Source organism: Protopterus annectens, chromosome 1.part0 (genome assembly GCF_019279795.1).
Source record: "Protopterus annectens isolate FY-2018-M chromosome 1.part0, PAN1.0, whole genome shotgun sequence".
Lineage (NCBI taxonomy): Eukaryota > Metazoa > Chordata > Ceratodontiformes > Protopteridae > Protopterus > Protopterus annectens.
This window is the reverse complement of record NC_056725.1, coordinates 1632969577-1632990829: the sequence shown is the minus strand read 5'-3', so window position 1 is coordinate 1632990829 and position 21253 is coordinate 1632969577. Positions and strand designations below refer to the sequence as shown.

General features: G+C 39.3%; 1 protein-coding gene across 1 annotated transcript in view; it reads right to left on the bottom strand.

Moving 5' to 3' along the window:
* The window catches only part of SREBF2 (sterol regulatory element binding transcription factor 2), an 895155-nt gene that overhangs the window by 477684 nt on the left and 396218 nt on the right, over nt 1–21253 (bottom strand). The window contains exons 8-10 of the mRNA XM_044068232.1: nt 12053–12242; nt 11676–11860; nt 509–767 (exon numbers count right to left, since the gene is read on the bottom strand). Of these exons, the coding sequence (XP_043924167.1) occupies nt 509–767; nt 11676–11860; nt 12053–12242 (634 nt within the window). The remainder of the gene's footprint in view (nt 1–508; nt 768–11675; nt 11861–12052; nt 12243–21253) is intronic.

The window sequence follows — 21253 nt, the reverse complement described above, 5'->3', positions numbered from 1 at the left end:
GGTACTGATTATAATCTTAGCCAGGAGTACCTTCTCAGCACAGAAACAGTAGCAGCAGCCCTGAAAGAAGAATCTGCCACAGCATACTGACACTTAATGGAATGGCATGCAACCTTAGAGGCAGAATAAATCAAATTTTGTTGAGGAGTTTCTGAATCACTATCAGGAAGGGTAAGAATAAATTTGGTCATGTTGTCAAACATGGATAGCAGGTAACTGATCATGTGTGTTTGATAATTAGCAGCACAAAAAGTTAAAGTAGCTAATGTAGAAACTTTTTCCCATACCTGTCCATAGCTCTATGGTCCCTGTCATTCAGAAAGGCTTTGGTGGATGGGAAAAGTTCAGATGGTTTGACAGAATCTGTGGAAATAACTGCTTGGTCAAAAAAGGACTTTTGTGCAGGTACGTGTGACAGTCAGGGACCTCATACTACCCACCAGGCATTTTTGGTGCAGGTGGTTGAGACTCAGGAGCTACAGATACTGAAAGAAATGTTTGTGCATACCTGTAATATGTAGCTGGTGCAATCTGTGGTAAACCAGAGCAGCATCATGAGCACTAGTCTTCACTTCATCTTGAAGTTCTGCTTTTAGTCGACATGTACTGGTCCTGAGCAGCCAGCGCACCAATCCCAGCTTCTGGAGACAGTATCGGATTACGTTCCAGGCCAGACTGCATCCAAGATCAATTCCTGAGGTTGGCAGTAAACGGCCCAAAACAGATAAACATGTCTTCAGATTTAAAACAGCAACTGCAAAATCACCCTGAAAAAAAAAAATAACAGCACTTAATTTTATTTTTAACTCTGACTTGACAACAGTGAAAGAAAAAGATTTGTAGATTAAAACAGAATGCACAGGGCTTGATGAAGGAATTACACTGAAAAAGTACTGGGATGGTTAAATATGTGGCAACAAGGATTAAATGGAAATAAATGAAAAGTGCTGCAAATGGGATAGAGTAACTCATGTAGATTATGTATTATTATTTATTCTGTTTAGTAGCCAGATAAATCCAACTGGGCAAAATCCATTTTCAGAAGAAATTCAGACAGTAAAGTTGCAAAAACAATAAAAAATATGCACAAGAAGAACTTGACATTCGTGGTAAAGATGGATAGTAGTCTAGTAATGCACAGATCAGATGCAAAGTACTTAGTTTTGTAATGAATATAATGTGAAAAAACCTCAACAGCAGAATTTTTTTTTTTGGAAAAAGAGATACAAAGACTTCTTACCTAAAACAGAGAAAAGTACATACTCATGGACTAATCCTGTCAATGCTACTTAATTTAGATATTCAAGTGTAATCTCAGTCAAGACTAGGGGTGAGATGTAGGAGAGTAATATAACACAAGATATAAAAAGTACACACTCACCTTTCACAGTAGGCAAATATCAGAATCTCTACTTCTGGCATCCAAGACCAGCACAATTCTGAATCTCTCGTTTTCATGCTCAAGAGCAAGCATACCTTCTGCTATCATGTACCACACATTATACATTAGCCTAGAACAGTACACACAGCCCTAGTGCTACTCTAATCAGCATCAAATTAGCAGGCAGAACCTGAAAAACACAAAACATAGAGGAAGTATCATCATCAACTCCCCTTTTTCCCCATTTTCTACATAGGGTCGGGGTGTCATGTCACTTGTCGCCATCTCTCTTGATTCAATGCCACTCTAGTACCTTCTTCAACAGTCAAGCCTGACTGTCTCAGGCCTTGTCTCACACAATCCATGCATCTCTCTCTGATGGATACCCTCATTTCCTCTTGCCTTCTTCCTTCCTGTCCCAAATGTTCTTCACCAGATTGTCTTTTGTTTTTCTACACATATCCAAACCAAAGTAATCTGCTCTCTTTCACTTTCTCTGCAACTGGAGCTACTTTAGTTTCTGCTCTAATGTCTTCATTTCATTATCCGTCCCACCATGTGCATCCTACAACCCATCTTAGTCACTTCATCTCCAGCATCTCTAGTTCCTCAACTGCTGTGCCTTCACTGCCCCAATAGCACTGGTCGCACTACTGTTTTGTAAACCTTGCTTTTCAGCTTCTTTGGCATTCTTCTATCATACACTACCCCTGACACACTGTGCCAGTTGGCTGCAGACCCTCTGATTCTAGATTTGACCTCCTCATTCAGACTTCCCCTCTCAGATACTTGAAGTTAATCTTTTCCATTAGTTCCCCTTTTATCTCACTCCTCAGCTTCTTCTGATTTTCCCCATTTGTTGCCATTACAGCTGTCTTATGTGTACTCAGTATCATACCTCTCAACTGTAAGTATTTTTGCAGAATGTTCAGAGTTTTGCCCCGTAGTTTTGGTCTGTTTCTCATAAAATTGTTTTCTGGCAAATCACTGGCAGATCATTGAGGTCTGACGTCAGAAAATGACAGACATTTGAGTTTCAGACTTAATATCCCACTGAAAATATATGCTAAGGCAAAACCTGTTATTCTACCTACTTTCTAAGTTTCTAAGAGCAGTATTTAAAAAGTGTCCTTATTTTTGGTCCTTTGTTCCACCATTATTTTTGGCTTTCTCCAGATTTCTTGCTCTAAGAGGTTGAGAGGTATGACTAATTTTCATCCCATGTGCCTTCAGTTTTGCATTCTATACTCCTATCCTTCACTGAAGCTTTTGCTGCCTGTAATGCCACATCATTTGCATACAGCAATTTTGTTGATCTGTCCCATTCAACCTGTTTGTTAATGTAGTCCATCACCAGTGTTTACAGCAGTGGGCTCACAGGTGAACCCTGATGCATACTCACTTGCAATGGGAACCCGTCTGCGAGTCCAAACACTGTACATGCTTGAGTCATTAGGTCCTTGCACATAGCCTGCAATAACTCTGCCAGTGTTTCTGGGACTTCAAACCACAGTAGGGCTGCCCAAATCAACTCTGATGATACCTTGTCATACGCTTTCTCCAAGTCTAGGAATGCCCACTTGGACTCTTTCCTCATCTCTAGCTTCTTCTCAACTATCTGTCTCACAAACATCAGGTCAGTTGTGCTACTTCCTGACCTGAATCCAAACTGATCATCTCCCATCTTACTTTCTACTATTTTATGTTTTTGTTTATCATTCACCTTCTCCAGATCTTTTGTTCAGTGTGACAGGAATTTGATATCTCTGTACTGCCCACACCTGTGAATGCCCTCTTTGCTCTTAAACACTGGCACTAGTATGCATATTCTCCAGTCATCTGAAATATGTTTTCTTTCTTCATATTGCTATGAGTACACTCAGGATCCATTTCCCACCTGTCTCTCTCACCCAATACCTTGATCATATCTGCACTGACCTCATCTAAGCATGCTACTTTTCCAGACTTCATTTTCGTTAATGCTATTCTTACTTCTTCTATGGTGGACTCCTCTTTTTTTACTGCATACTGTGTCTGGGGCAGTACAGTTTCTCTAGGGTTTTCTTCATGTAGAAGCTGCTAGAAATATTCTTTTCACCTGCCTCTGATTTCCTCTGGACTGGTAAGCAGGTTGGTGAGGGATTCCCTTATAAGGAGTATATATCTTCTTTACTGTTCTGTTTTTGCCTTGCAGCCTGACACAGTTTCTTTGGGCAATCTACTAAGCCGCTTTCCAGAAGCAGCTCAGATTGGGTCATTTACCTTGCCATCTGTAAGTGCTCTGCTTTCTATGTAGGGCAAACATCAAGAGCAGTGAAACAGAATATCAGAACACTTTAGTGAAATCAAGAATAAAAGAAACACAAATGCTTTATTTAAACATACTGAATCCCACAAAACAGCATCTTTTCACTTTATTATCATTGACAGAATTTTGGGAATTAAATATAATAAATTTGGATGGCATGAATTACTTAATGCTAAAGAGAAAAAATGGATTATGAAATTGGGAGGGCTGCTTGCCCCAGGGCTAAATGAACACCTCTAATTGGTCTTCAGGTTTTTGACACAGTATATAAATGGCTGATTTCTATTTGTATTTTTATACTGATGAAGGCTTAGAGAAGTATAAGCCGAAACTGGTTTGTTTATATTATATACTAATGCTATGATTGTTTAATATACATATACATATCTACAGCTACCACAGTCTGCTGGTCATTTTTTCTTGGAGTGTCTAGGTATTTTGAGACCTTGCAGACGCCTTACTTGCAGGGATCCATTTTGGACTGTTTTGTCTGTCCCAATATGCGCATTCAAGTCACCCAATATCAATACCAATTCATGTTGTCCTGCTTTATTTAGTAGGCCTGGCAACTGTCTGAATGCACTCTTTTCCTCACTGTCACAACCATGCTGTGGGACATAGACTGAGACTATAAATAGTGCCCTATCTTTAGACTCATGGTAATCAGACTCTAGTGTATCACTAAGTCTGAAGATATCCCTCACTGTCTTCTGAAGCCTCTCCCTCACAACTATTCTCACACCATTTCTAGTCTGCCATCCTCCTGAGTAATATACTCTGGATCCCAAGCCAAGTTGTTTTCTTGCACTGCCCTCTTCTACCTTGTTTCCTAGATATGGAGGATGTCCAGTCCTTCCATCTTGTCTACCTTACATCTTACCATCGTATCATTCACTTCCAATCTGTGTACTCTCAGTGAACATATATTGTGTAGCAATCCTTAGTTCCTGTTTGGCAAGTTAATTGGTTTTACATGCAGCTTTCACTAAACAGAGCTATCCGAAGTAACCCAAGCTGGGCAAATGGACACCACCAAACCAGACTCTTATTGACTGTTGGGCTTTATGGTGGGCATGCACTCCTCAATAGGTGCACATACACTCCTTCTACTGTTGGCATGGGTCTCTGGCATAGGTCAGAGTAGGCAGGGTTCTCAACCCAATTATCACTGGCAAATACATGCACTTTGCTGTGCAATGGGCTACTTTCTGCAGAAATTTGATTATCAAGGATTTGCCAGAGGTCAGGATAAAACTTTGTACCATGTGCATGGGAGGTGAAGACCTTAACCATTATGCATACTGGTCTTACCTGACTTGCAAAAAGATCCAACCAACAAAGTTGAATGAAGAAACTGCCTAGACACACCTGAATGGTAAAAAGGTAATACATACTCCTGCAGAAGGCTCTCATAGAGGTCAGCTGATATAGTCAGCACAAATCTACTACATCTGAGTTCTGAAGCCTTTTGCAGTTGGCAACTGGAATCACAAGTGATGAAACTAAACCTCCCAGTGGCTAAAGTGAAATGAAAGCCTAAAAGAATGGACTCAGAAGCAACAGGATGGCAAAGAAGGCCTGACTCTTACAATCACAGTACAAGAAGCAACACTTGGTGAAGATGTGAACCAATTACCAAATGGCTATGGCACAATGACTAAATGGCAATGGCACAAACACTAACAACAGAGACAATTCTGAAGCAAACAAGTAACTAAAGCAGTGATACTATTGATGGAGTGGCCATTGATAGCAGCACCTGCAGTATGTGGTTTGCTATCTAATGTGAAAACACAGGACAGTTATCAAGCCGCCAGTAAAGCAGTCCTGGTATACCCAGAACACAGATGATGAACAACGACACACACTTTTCAGGTGAGGCTGAGGTGTCAGATTATGTCCAGTAAATGACAGACTCCTTCACGTCTAAAGTCTGCCTGTACAAAGAGAAAAAAGTTAAGTACTTACCATACTGATAGATCTGTGTTGCTCTCTTGCATCCATCACAACCTGTGGGGTTATCAGATCTTTTGCCAGCACATCACAATCTTCAACTTCAAAGCTGCACCCACTGTCCAAAATGCTCAACATACCTAAATTTCCTCAGATCACCCATACCTGACTTGAATCAACAGAGACCCCCACCTCCCCCGCCCCACAGAACAAAAGATCTCACCAACAGAATTTAGACAGGCCTACAAGGTCTGCCAAGAGCCACCAACTCACTGCAGACTAAGAAAACTCTGAAACAAACCAATCCATCCAAAAGCAAGGTAAATTAATTCCATGGCAACAGCTTGTCACAGATCCAAATTTTTATTAAATGCAAACGATAAAAATCGTAATATAAGCTCTTTCGTCTGCCCCTGCAGACTTCATCAGATACAAATAGATAAAATCAAACAAAAGAATTTAAATAAAGAACACCCATCAATGTACTGGTACACACACACCCCTTCTAATAGCATTTAAAAGTAGCCCAACACCTGTTTTCCTTTAATCTGCACACCAAATAAATACAATGTATAACGATACTAAAATACTTGTATTAAAGACACCTTTTTTACCATGTTACTTCAATAAAACTTTCCTACTTAAATTAATATTTTATACCCTTATAAAAATATAAAATGTAAATGGGTATTCGCTATCAATATATATTTAACTTTTAAAGTTAAAAAAAATAAACATAAACCCAATGAAAGAAATAACAGCATAATGGTTAAGGTGCCCACCTCAAAAACAGAAGGTGCAGCATAAGACTCCCACCAAGGCAACCAGTCAAGCCCACATAATCCACAAGGGCACCAAACCCGGCAACAACCCATTAACCCATAAATCTATACATGTACATTATAAATAACATCATTGTTTATACATATTTTATAAAGCCTTGTCCCAAATAAAAAAATCATACCATGAAGTAAATTTCAATTATATCACCTTTCCAGTGCCTTTAGCTTTAGGATACACACAATAGATATATTTTCATTTACCCCGGCCAGGATCCTGATTCTAGGTGTAATTGCCACATCATTTCTTTATTTTCTAATAGTAGTGACCATGGTCCGCTTCTTTCATTCCTTATCAGTCTAACTATGCCCATAAACTTAAATTAAGGAAAATGTGATAAAGACATATACACACACCAGTTTTTTTAAAAGAAATAACAGCCAGCAAAAAGGATAAATGCCTGCAAAGGAGAGCAGAATAAGGGAACTAACCTACACTGTCTTGCCAGAAAATGGTGGCAAAGACAGATCTCTCTCACACACGCGCACACACACACACACACACACACACACACACACACACACACAAAATCAAGCTACAAACCAGTTAATAAACAAAAGTAAACCACTTCTAAACTAAATAGTACACAGCTAACACTAAACTATCAGGAGATGAGGCAAAACTGTAAGATTGCCAAAAGAGATACAGCAAACTGCACTTAGTTGACAGGTCTTTCGTCTGGCACTGAATCGTGACAAAGGAGATCTGAGATTATATATGCGGAGCATTACGGGAGAGGATATGGAGCTTTGGAGCTGAAGATTCTGATGTGCCGGCCTTAGATCTGACCAGATAACCTACAGGTTGAGGCGGACAGAAAAGACAATATTGAATTTAAAGATAAATGACCTAGCTTAATGACAGATCTGATCCAAGCCGTAACATGAGCTTGGTGATATCAAGCTGGTGACATCAGCTCTTGTAGTCTGTAAGTGGGAGGATGCACAAGTAAAGCAAGGAGCAGCATGCCCTGCAGTAAGGCAAGTGCTCTAATCAGCCATCAAGCATGTCCATTACCAAAATGCTGGAAAGACACAAAACAAGTCCACAGATGCCTAGGTAGGGGCTCCCCCAGTCAGATCATATCTCTGTAATGAAGACACCCATGGGAATGAATAGGCTCAAAACAAACTGTGGCAGGCCTGATGGATGCTTTTGTTTTCACTGAGATATTTTTCAGTACAGCAAATAATCTGAGAGCCTGAAATCACAGGTTTATCAAGCACAAGGTGGAGACATCAAAATCTGGTCATTCACTCTTAAATTTTATTATCAGGTTCTTCTACCTTAGAGGGTACTGTGAAAATGTACATAGGAAACTTCTCTGGCCCAGGACAAAGAACACATTCTGTGGCTGAAGAGGTAATAACAGATAAAAAGCACTTGAAGAAGAGAGGACTGATGTGAGTTATGCCATCTGAAGAAGACTTGATAGGCAAAATGATGTCGGATATACTTTCATTTTTCCTGCCAGTACCAAGTAGGCCAACACCCAAAACAAAAGGTAATCAGCAGTTTGGGACACTAAACTTGCACAGACTGGTTCAGTAAAAAAGAAGTTGTGTACATACCACAACATTCCATCTGTGTTGTTGCCTCTCATTTGCTCTTCAACCTATGGGTTTCTGATCCAAGGATTGGATCCGACTCAGCCGCATACCAAAACTGTAGGCTCCAACATATGAGCTCCTCCCCTACCCATGATGCTCCTCTCCTCCAAATCTCTCAGACTGAGTTTGCTGCAGCATAGTATATCACATAATCATGATACAAATAAACAGGAAGAAATTACATAGAAATAAAATAATCAGACAAGTAGGGATACTTCAGGAGCTCAAAGGAGAACAGAAGTATCTGCCCAAAATTTTCTGTTAGGTCCTTCAAAAGGCAGGAGGATGGAGGGAGGGAAGGTTGAAGAGCAAATAAGAGGCAACAACACAAATGGAACATTATGGTAAGTATATAACTTCTTTATTTGATGATGTTGCCTTCATTTGCTCTTCAACCAATGGGACGGAGTCTCCAGCTACTGAAAGAACTCAGGAGGCCCTCAAGGAAGGATATTCTGGAGCACAGCAAACACAAAGGAAGCCCTGGTCCTAGAAATAATGTCCATTTTGTAACTGTAAATAAAGGTTTGATGGTTAGACCAAGTAGCAGCTGCACAAATTTCATCTATGGGAAGTTTCCATCAGAAGGCTGAAGAGGAAAAAAAACAGATCTAGTAGAATGGGCCTTAATATGACCAGGTAAGGAAATGCCCTTAGAGGAATAAACAAGTTTGATACAAGTAGTTATCCAATGGGCTAGAGTAACCTTGGAAACTGGTTTACCTAATTTGGACTTGGAAAACAATACGAAGAGTTGGTCAGGTTTCCAGAATGTTTTGGTTCTATCCAAACAGAAGTGGAGCTGTCGTATGAAAAAGGTACTCTCCCTTGTTTTGAAATTTTGGAAAGAAAACAGGAAGAATGATGACTTGGTTTAAATTAGCCTCAGAAGCAACCTTGGGCAAAAAGGAACGATTAGTATGTAAAGCAACTTTGTCCTTGTGAAAAATCAGATATGAAGGCTTGTAAGACAAAGCCTGTAGCTCAGATACCCTCTTGGAGGAAATAATAGCCACCAAGAAAATAGTTTTCCAAGTCAGAAACTTTAAGTCTACTTTAGCTGAAGGTTCGAAGGGGGGTGAAACTAAGGCCTGAAGAACCAAGGTGAGGTCTCAAGAAAGAACAGGATTCTTAATAGGAGGACATAGGAGAAAGCCACCCTTCAAAAAGGCCTTGTACAGTTTAGATGAGACTAGAGAGAAAGAATTCTCCCCATAGGAAAATTGGGAATGGCTGCAAGTTGCACTTTAATCATAGAAAAACTTGCACCTTTATTAAAGAGATAAGCCAAGAAGTCCAAAACTGCCAAGACTGGAGCAGAAAAGGGGGTCTAGATTGTTCTGATGAGCCCAGGCAGAGAACTTCTTCCACTTACTTTTGTATAGCTTCCTAGTGGATGGTTTGTGTGCTGCAATCAAAATTCTTCTGACTGGGGAAGAAAGCTCAGGAGTTCTAGCCATCACTGGAAGTGCAGAAACCAAACGGTTAGTTTCAGGCTCTAAACAACTGATGGCAGTGCCCCAAGGGGTGGGACAAGAGATCTGGAGAGGCATCCAGAGTCCAAGGTAGACAAACCGGGTGTGACCAAAGGAAGGGGAACCACACTTGACAGGGTCAACAAGGGGCAATGAGGATGACTTGGCACTTCAAACCTCTGTGCTTTCTGTAAAAATTTGGGAATGAGCGGAAAGGGAAGGAAGGCGTAGAGTAGACTGGGGGGGCCAAGCACATGGCACATGGGATATATGCAAATGACCCTTATGAACATCAGGTGTTTCAGCTAATTAGCGATTCTGAATGCCCATGACTTGTTTTGTCATTTTAATGGACAATTTCAGGCCAATAAATCCAAACCCCACTAGCTGTGGATATGCATATTTCGGCCTTGTTATGACCTCGTCAGCACAGCACAAGCAGAGTGACTAAGCATAAAAAACACAGGGCTGTTAGTTCTAGCTTTGCTGGAGTTTTCATTTTGTTTTTACTGATTGGTTTTTCAGTGACCTTCTCACTTACTGTTTTAGTTTATTGTTTGGGATATTTTTGCAGTGAACCTAATGATAATGGGCATCAGCTGGATATAATGCATCTGATATCTTTTTCCTCTAAATTATTACAAGCTATCTCCTGTACTAAAGCTAAAACAAACTGCTACTTGCTTAAGAGTTCATTCCAGACATTGTTTATTCTTCTCCTTTTCTAGTTTATGTTTTTTTTAATTAATGCAAATTTCTTCTTTGCTCACATCCAGACACTGTAATTACTAGCCACTAACTGAATTTACCCAAACTGATAACTTTTACTGCCTCTTTTAACAACTTGCCAGTTTTCACATTGGGACAGCTTTAATCAACTTTTTTTGCGCCTGCATCATCCTATGGTACTCCCACCCAGTGCACCACAACCATGGCGAGTCTGCCATCTAATCCTCATCCCGCTGAACTTCCTTAGATACTAGATGGGACTAGTCATGGAGCTTAAGGGCATCCTGGGGGGTCTCAGCCATCACCACAATGCCAGGGAGTTTCTGTTATGCTCTTCTCACTATCCCTCCTGATGACTACTGGTAACATCCATGGATGGGTGTGCAATGGGGGAAGACGTGGTATATTGGCTCATCTCCACAGCAGCTCAGACATATCCACCCACTAACAGGATCAGACCTTCCAACACAAGACACCCCCAGTCTCCACCAGGGATCATCACCAGTGATACCCATGATACCACCCACCCTACCAGGATGGCAACACCCAATCCCTCCCAGTTGCTCGTCACTTGTCCAAGTTGATAACCACACTGGTTCAAACACAGCATGCATAAAACAGTCGAACTTCAACATTCAAATAATCACAATCCAAGGAATGAGCAGCACCAGCAAAGGTAAAACTCCACCAGAACACTCGGACAAAATGGTAGCCATTACCTAGAGTGTAGGGGGGTAGGAGTACTACAAAATTCAAATATGAATCGGAAAAAATGGAAGGATCTGACATGGAACTACTCCAAAACCAAGAACAACATAGAGAAAGGAAAGGCAAAACTGAAAAACGCCAACAAAATGCTGAACATGAATGCTAAATAATATAGCTAGCTTAAGGGTTATTTTTCAGATAAACAGCTATTCAGCAGCAAACCAGCTATATTAAGAAGCAGAGAGGCAGAGTGCATTACGGGAGCAAAGAGAGGAGCTGGAGCTGGGAAAGTCATAAAAGGCCAAGTTGACTAGTGCATATGGCAGCTAATCTGTTGAAGGGGATGGACTACATCATGCAAAATCCATCTTTTTATATGCATATGTTAATACTTTCCACCTTTTATAGTAACACAAAACAGAAAATAGCTTTCTTCATATGAACTTCATATGAACTGTAAATATTTTTCATCTTTTTAGTAATTCATACTAGGATAAACCACCTGTGCAAACATACAAGTGTTAATACTTTTCACCATCACAGTAGCACATTTCTTGCTAAATGAAATAATGAGACAGAAACCTATCTACTGATCTGAGTGTGTATAAGAATAACACAAACAATGCTGTAAACTGTTAAATGCAGTTCACAAAGAAGAGGGAAATACTTACCCTAGCTAAGTCGAGCTCTGCCTGTTTGCGATGCTGCCAAAATTTCATTGAAGACTGTGAGTGTAGCCGAGTCACTGGCTCACCATGCACCAAGAGTTTTACAAACACACTTAGGACAATGGTACCATTTACTAGCCAAAGGAATAACGAAGGAAGCAACCAGTCAAACCAGCCTCTCAAACCATCTGTAATGCACAAAGAATACAATTAATAAAACAAAAACTGACGACGTAAAAATGAAGAAGAAGATCCTTAAACACAAAACATTATAAGAAGTATTATACATTCCTGTTATTCAGAAAAAAGTAAGAGCATTAAAGTGTTAAACATGCAACCCAGAACATGTATTTACCTCTCAGCTTCCAAAAAATAGTTACCTTTTGACTCAAATCCCAGGATACTTCTTCCTGACCCATGATGTAAAGATCCGTCTGCTTCACGAGTTCTTCCATCTATCAGAGATGTCAGCGGGTTAAAGGAGAGACACAAAAATGTCAGGACACACAGCAACATTCGGGAGCGGTCAAGCATACCCAAGGTAGACGGTGAATCTGGTTCATCTTTGACCTTCAAAACAAGAAAGCAATAACAACAAATTATTTACTTATAATGGTTTACAGCACTATTCTGATTACTCAACTAGTGTTCTCAATTGCATCAGAACAAAATTACTCAAATATAAATAATGTGATAAGATGAGTCCAAGATGAATTATCAAATACGAAGCCAGAAAGGAGAAACCTGAATGTACAAAAAAGAGAAAATCTCGGTTTTATTTTATCAGTAAGACTATTACTTTAATTTAAGAATGAGAACTACAGTTCATAAAAAACACTAAATTGGTTTCTAAAAGAAGTAAATGCATCTCACTGCATACCTTTATAATGAATTTGCAAGTGCCTAGAATCATAAAAAAACATAACAAAACTCTAACAAAATTAACTAATGTTGCTAATGGCAGGCTACACCTGCATATCCATGTTGAAGTAGTACATTAACTCTAATACAAGCAAGGAAATACTTAAATAATAAAGTGCTAACAAAGCTAAAATCGTACATTTCTGAGGGTGTTGCAAGGCCACTGCACCTCCTCTAACCCCCCCAACAGGGGGGCACATTCCAACACCACTAATACTAATATATTCTAATTACAAGGTTGTAAATCTTCAGGAAGCGTGAAACACCAGTACTCTCAAAAATATATATTTCACCTTCCCCAAGCCTGTGCAACATTACAGACAGAAAAAAATAACAGAGGGAATGGGCTTCAGCCCCCCCCCCCCAACATGGAAGGGATGCAGAGGGACATGCCCCCTGGAAAAAGATTATCATCAGTTTAAAAAAAAGAAGCTTTCCATGCTTTGCTATTAGAAGTACATCTATATGTAACTAACAATTATATCTAGGCCAGAAGGGCAACAGCTGTGGAAGATGCTGAAGTAAAAATGCAGGTATGGGAGAAGTTTGACAGAATAACTTTCAAATGGCCTTAAAAAGGTTCAAGCAAACAATATGGTGACTCGATACAGGAGACAAGACATTGCCCAGGCTGTTTCCAGCAAGGCAGAAGAAACAGTGACCTCAAACTGGGACACTGTTGTAAGATGGAAAGAATGTTTTGAGGAACTTCTGAATCCATTATGCATGCTCTCATCTGAAGATATAATGTCAGAAACAGCTGGTGGGACTGGATCTATTTTTTGAAAGGCTTACAGATGCCAAACACTTTTTTATAGCTCCACTGAGGCAAGGTTGTTTGAATAAAGGAAATATGGTAAGAAATGGTTAGGGTACCGGACATTATCAAATCATGTATTTTCAATGTTACATAGAAAGTGAGTACAGTACCTCTAGGCTGGCAAAATAGTGTGTTCTCGTTACAAACAGATCATGCTGCTTAGCCTTCCTAAGGAAGTTTATGTCAAAAGGCTAGAAAGATAACACACAATCTACCTGTTTCTTCAAGCATAGCAATGGTTATTCCATCCTGGACATGTAACGCTGGATTAAATTGGCCTCTGGCAGACACTGGTGGGAATGTATGTAATTACCAGTACTGTTTGCATTTGTTTTGCAAACCTACAGAAAGTATATGACTACATAAACCAAAATTACTTTTGGGAGATACTACAACAACACAGGGACCCAGACTACAAAAGCAGCAGAGATGAGGTTCCTTTGCAGGTTAGTTGGTATCTCTCCCTCTCCCTCTCTCTCTCTCTCTCTCTCTCTCTCTCTTTCTCCAGTCCAAGAACTAAGCAATCTGTTAGGATCTTTTAGTACAGCCATTGTTCCTTTAGGATGAGTGGTGTCATATATTGTTATGCACCTAGTGTGGATGTCCCCTGGGCACCTTCCACCTCCCAGGCAGAGCTAAATGAGAGGAGACTCCCAGACAGAAGTAAATGAGAGGAGACCCCCCCCAGCACAGATTTACAGCATGCTGGGGACAGAATGGAAACATTTGGATACATGATGAGCTTGCGATGGTTTGGGATAGGGAAGTCTGGTTACCCTACTCAGTTTGCTACCACCAGACCTCCCAACCATACCGATTTACTCGTTTTTTACCGAGTTTTGGGGTCCATATGAAGGGGTGTCACGATTCCCGAGTGGCACCCCTTCATTTCCGATTTTTTCCCTTTTGTTTTGAATTGTTTTAATTTTTCGCGCTGTTGGTGCTGATGTCATCACATGCGCGATGACGTCAGCACAGTCAGGCCGTCCAGCCAGTCGGAATTGAGCTGGAACTTAAGCTTTTCCGGCTGGCGGCAAATTATGCAGCTCTAATATGTACGTTTTACGTTACCTTTTCAAAATGCGAGCGGGAACTTGGACGCTAGCTGCAGCTTTATGTAAGCTGGGAAGTGGGAATGGAGTGGAGTCTCAAAAAAGCAGCTTTACTGGTCTGAATGCGGACTGCGGAGTGCGGAGCCAATGACAGAAAGCAGCTTACCGGTCTGTCTGAGTTGGAAGGAAGCTTTATTTAAGCCAGGAACGAAGTCGATAAATTTAGCTTCAGAAAAATGCCAGCACCCAGCAGGGAACAAGCTTCTTCAAGGTAACATGCCAGAAGGGAAGGCACTTGTGTGTGTGTGTGTGTGTGTGTGTGTGTGTGTGTGTGTGTGTGTGTGTGTGTGTGTGTGTGTGTGTGTGTGTGTGTGTGTGTGTGTGTGTGTGTGTGTGTGTGTGTGTGTGTGTGTGTGTGTGTGTGTGTGTGTGTGTGTGTGTGTATATATATGTATGTATGTGTGTGTGTAAAAACAGCATCTTTGTATGTGTCTTTTTTGTATATATATTTTTCGGGTATTACTGAATATTTCTTGTATGTAACTTAAAGAAGCATTCATATGGTTGCTGCCATGAAACCCTAGTGCTCCTGAAAATCTCCCTGGCTGAACAGGCTGGGAGGTTAGGAACTGGCAGTAAATTTTAAGGTTCTGGACCTTTTCCTGGGGCAAGAAGGCTTGCATTTTTTTTTGTTTGGTCTAAAACCCAAGAAAAATAGCGTGTTCTGAATGGGGTAAAATTGCATTGATTGGCACAGGTCAGTGGATGATTGTTGCTTAGTGGTTTAAAAATGTATATATTTTACTATCCTCTGCATATTTAGATAGCCAGCAGATTTTATTTTTTGACAGTGTTGCAAGCCAGCAGATTTTATTTTTTGAGAGTGTTGCAAGCATAATCTTAAATAATGTGAGGTCCAGAATTGACCCTTGTTTTCTGAACTATATTTTACTATCCTCTGCATATTTAGATAGCCAGCAGATTTTATTTTTTGAGAGTGTTGCAAGCCAGCAGATTTTATTTTTTGAGAGTGTTGCAAGCATAATCTTAAATAATGTGAGGTCCAGAATTGACCCTTGTTTTCTGAACTAGCTCAGTTGATTTTCACACACACTGTAACCTAACAAGGGCATCATTTTTACATAATACGATGGATTGTCTACATTTCTCATGGTTTTGATTGCTGAGTGAGTGAGAATCTAAGACCTTGGCTAAATCCTAATCTATAACCTTGGGGGTCTAAGGCTAGAGATATTTTCTTAGGTTGGTTAGTGTGGATCTGCCTTTTATGAAACAATTTTGATGTATATCTGGAAGGGCCAACTCTATATTTTAAAAGGTTTGTCAAAGCATTTGCCCAAAATAGATGTCAAACATCTGGGTCTGTGAAGTTTGATTAATTCTGAGTTCCACCAAAGGGGGGGGCATTGTGTCTAATATTATTGTTGCTGTTTTTATTGTACTGTTCATACTACATTTCAGAATATTTTTCACATCTGGAATAACCAAAATTATGTTTGAAAATGCTAGCACAGTATGTCAATTTGTTGATTTTTAGTAGATTATGAATTTCCTGATTTTGATTTTACTATAATCAAGATGCTGAAGACAGGGTTTTGAAGCTGACCAGTTCAGTATTTCAAACTCAGTTATGATAGGAATTTCCCAGAGGATGTTAACATAAAATTACAAATATGCTTTGTTTTGGTTGTTGTAGTAGCCAAGAATATCAGTTCTCGTGCCATTTCTTAGGAATTGATGCAAACCATGATGAGATGGGATGTTGGTAAATTCTTTAGAATATGACCAAGGTGTTTAACTGATTGCCTTACAGTTCTGTAAACTGTTGAAACACCTTAACTAATCAGGTCATGCTATCTCTTCATAACTGATCAGCATGACACATTTTTTTTAAAACTAAACATTCAGAATAACTTTTAGCAAAAATTATGGATTTTCCAGAGGAAGGGTATCCAGTTCTGCATTGTCCTACATATAGCCAAGTCTATTTTCATTGTGAGACAGTATTGTTTTGTTTAGTAGATAGCTATTGGTGTTTGTGCATTGTGCTGTAGAATGTAAAAAAAAATAAAATCCAAATAATCATTGTAGAAGAAAAGCAGTATGCACTATGCACATATTAGTGTTTATGGTAAATGGGGTGAAATAGCCAGGTAATGCGGCATTGGAATGACCACAGAGGGTCTCTGGTGTTATATTTTGGTTCTGTTCTTCAGTTTGCGTTTGAAACTTGGTATTCCATAATTCTGCGGGAGTGGGCGGGGTTGTGTCATCATGTATGCAAATTTTATGTTAATCAGCGTACAGATTTGTACCTATTTTTCATGGGCCTTGTCCAGATTTCTGATGTTTCCAGGTTGAGAGGTATGGCTACCACTATAAACCCTACCAGAATAAGAACTTCAGAGAATGGATGGATGGCCATCTCAGAGTTATTTCTTAAGGCAATGCATTTTCAAGAACCACTAAAATTTGCTTAAACTATGCTTCTGTCTTATGAGGAAAACAAGAATAGTGATTTAGTAACTACTACACTCTTCTGGAATTTGTAGTTTTTGCTCTTGCTTTGGATCTCTTAATTTTGAGTTATTTTGAATTAAGTGTGTGCCACAGACCAAGTAAAACATTACAGTACAACTATAAGGAGATAGGGATTATGCAGGTATTTACTCCTACCTGTTTAGGATCAAACCCATATGCCAAAAGGCAGGTATTTACTCCCATCTGTTTAGAACCAAATCCATATACCAAGAGGGAGAAAATCCCATGGCAGGTATTATACTATGCTAAAACATTCTGCTTTTAAATTTTAGACAGTAATAGTTTTGCAATGTTCATCTACTGAGCTTGCACAACCAATGTACATTTCAATACTTGAAAAATGCAAATCTTGTCACAGGAGACAGTTTTAGTTCCGAGAGGATGTCCTGGTCATCTATGTCTTTAATTTGTGCTGTAAATCAGATGGGTGTGTGTGTGTGTGTGTGTGTGTGTGTGTGTGTGTGTGTGTGTGTGTGTGTGTGTGTGTGTGTGTCAGGAAGGGTTGATAGCAGCTTGCTCTTCTTTGTTCCCAAAAATCCACTGGGAGTTAAACAATATGAACATGCTTCTGGCCCAGAAGCTACATAGCAATCTTAAGTTCCAGGGTGTGTCACACATCCTGCATTTTGTAATTCTGAGCATGGTACAATACTAAGTAGTGGACTGTACTGTCACAAATAATATATTACCTAGTTGTATTTAATAAAGATCAGCTCTTTTTTACTAAAATAAAACAAAACAAAAAATAGTAAGTTCTCAAGACTATACAGGCTGGGGTTTCAAAATGCTAACTGTAACTATTCATGCAAATGCTACTGAAACAATTACTTTAAAACCTGCAAACTCATAAGAAAGCACACCCACCCACAGCCTGTATACTTAAAATTGTGTCATCACACAAAGCAACACAAAACAACCATAATTTGTGAATTCACACAAAATAAAATAAAGCAATGAAAGCACATAACCAGTGCCTTTGTAGTGACGTGTATACAAAAACTGACATTTATATTTGAAAATATAATGCTACTCTTGGAAATGTTGCTCTTTACTCCATAAACCTTTCCATGCTTTTAATGTATGTATTGCATAAAACATTATGAGGTAATAGTCTGCAGAATGAATACAATAATGCTGTACTATTTGTGTATCTAGAATCCTTCACTGCCCTAATGCCCTTTTTTAGCTGACTATACACCCCCCCCCCCGACAGTGGATTTCTAATTATGCAGAAATTGCTAAACCTTTACCAAATCTTTTAAAACAGGATAAACCAGAGACCCTCCCTTGGGATAGTGAAGAAAAAATTCATTTCAATATTTAAAGTAAATTTTAGTTACTGCCCCAGCTTTAGGGTTACCAGATTATGGAAAGACTTTAATTTTGTTTTGTCATGAAAGAAATGGATTTTATCAGGAAGTGTTTGCACAACAACATGGGGACAACTATCGTCCATTAGCTTATTACAGTACTGCACTTGATTCTGTTGCAAAGGGATTTCCACCACGTTTAAGGACAGTGACCGCTGCTGCCATTCTACTCAATCTTCCGCAATCATTGCTGCTTGGGTATGATCTTATAGTAGCCATCTCTCATTCTGAACATTCTGAATAAAATGAAAAATCAACCCCTCTCAACAGCAAATTTAACTAATTAAGAACTTACTCTTCTTTCTGATCCATCTATTTCTCTCATACGCTATCCTGTTCCAAATCCTGCATCTTTGTTACCTAGTGTTGAGGGTGGTGAAGAGTGTGTATGTGTGTGTGTGTGTGTGTGTGTGTGTGTGTGTGTGTGTGTGTGTGTGTGTGTGTGTGTGAGTAATTATCTGCTTTCTCCTAGAAATGACTTAAATGACACTCCTATACCCAATGCCAAACTGGACCTATTTTTGAATGGTTCCTGTGGAAGAGACTGAAATGGAAATTTGATCGTAGGAATCTGTCTGCACCAGTAATGATGTTTTACTTCAACAAAGACTACAAAAAGTATTTTCTGCCTTTTTAATTTCTCCAAGTCTTTTGGGTTTCTAATACCATGAAGGGAATGCACCTTATTCCTAAGTCAAAGTATGATTAAAGTTCATGAAATTAGTATTGTTTCAATCTTTGATGTCAGCCAGTAGTGCTCTTCGCAGCACCTACAATGTGCCCAGTAATGACTCCTTCTGCAGTTCTTATGGAGTTACATGTATTGGTAACATATCTAAATACTATTGTAAATTCTTTTTTATAAGACCTGTTGCTCCTACTACTACTGGAACTGTCTTGGTATCTCTCTTCCACATTGCTCTTGTTTCTGCCTGCAGATCCTGATATTTTATGACTTTGTGTCTCTCTGTATGCAAGACACTGTAGTCACTGGGTGTGGCAATTTCAATGATCAATGCTACTTTTGTCTTCTTTTCTTGGACCACTACATCTGGTTTTCTTGCATCTTTTTGAGCTGTTGGTAATGGGTGCTCCCATGTGATATAAACTTCATCATTTTCTATGATGCTTTGCGGCTCATGCTTCCAGTGTTTTTCAGCCACTTCAATACCATAATGTTTGCACAATCCCCAGTGCAACAGTCCTGCCACATTATTATGCCTTTCAGTATACAGTCCTTCTGCCATTAGTGTGTTGCAACCAGCAACAAGGTGAGTGATTGTTTCCTATTCAGTTTTACAAAACCTACATTTGTCTGTTTCTCCCACATGTTCAATGGACTTTGTAAACCAGCGCATATGTAGCGCACTAGCTTGGGCTGCCAATATTAACCTTTCATTTCTTGGTTTGAATTCACCTCTCCTTAACCATTCCTGCATTCGTTCCTGATCAACATGAGATTCTTCCAGAAGTTTTCTACACTTGCAACTATATTTAAGTTTTTTCCACATTTCTTGCCTTTCATCTGGTCCTTCACCTTATATTCTTTCTTTTGTTTTTTGGCACATTCAGTTGCTGCCTGGTTTTTATCTACTTCTGGTTTGAGTTCCACTCCTGCTTGATGTCGATATGCTTCTGATAAATTAAGCAGAGAAGTCATCTTAGATTTATTCTCCTCATGTTTCAAAACTTTCACTACATTTGGATCTTGTGAGGTCAGGAGATATGTGTGGAGTCCCAAGATTGAAGATCTATACATGTAATCAATTTCAAGGAGGCCCATCCCTCCTTCGGAACGGGGAATATATAATCTTGGTATACAGTGATTTTTATAAATCATTTGCTAGCATAAAGCATCCTTCTTGTTTTAATATCTAATCTATCCAACACTTTTTGGGGCCAGTCAATCACTCCAAAATTGCAAGTTAGGACAGGAAGAGCAAACTGATTTATAGCTTGGATCTTGTTCCTAGATGTCAATGCTGTTTAATTTATGTCTTCTAAAGTATTCCTTACTAAGTTGTATTCACATTTGTTCATGTTTTATTGCTGATCCTTCATCAATTCCAAGTATTTATACACTCCCTCTTGCTCACGTTCTTTTAAATCACATTCTTGTCCCAAACTGATGTTTTCCTGGTGCTGCAGTGTTCCCTGCTTTAAAGGTTGCTTTTGCACATTTATCAAGACCAAATGACATTCTAATATCTGAAAAAGTTTTGACAACCTGTAGCTGTGCTTTCATTTCCTCATCTGATGAGCTATACAGTTTTAAATCACTGACAAAGAGACAATGAGAAGTCATTAGAATTTGTTGTTTTCCAGGAGCCAAATTATAGCCATGACCTAAGCTGTTAAGTAAACAGCTTAATGGATTAATGGAAGGCAGAACAGCAATAGTGACACAGAGTCACTCTGGAATATCCCCCTTTGAATTTTTATCCCTAGGATGGTAATCTGTCCTTTATCATGGCTTAATTGCAAAGTGCTCTGCCATTGTTTCATGGTTACTGTAATGTAGTCAATCAGTGTATGGTGTATCTTATACATTTTTAAGCACTCTTTTATTCATGAATGTGGGATACTATCAAATGCTGTTTTGTAGTCAATTCATGCCATACGTAGATTCTTCCCTTTTTACAGTTCTCCACTTTAAATTTATTTAACAACAAATGATCCTTTGTTCCATATGACTTTCTTTTATTACCCTTTTGTTCTACTGCCATAATTGAGTCTTCTTCTAAATGACTATAAACTCTGTCGGCGTCAATTCCCATGTATAGTTTATATGTTGTTGGAAGGCAAGTTATTGGTCAATAATTTTTAGGGTAGCTTGCAGGTTCACTCTTAAGTAGG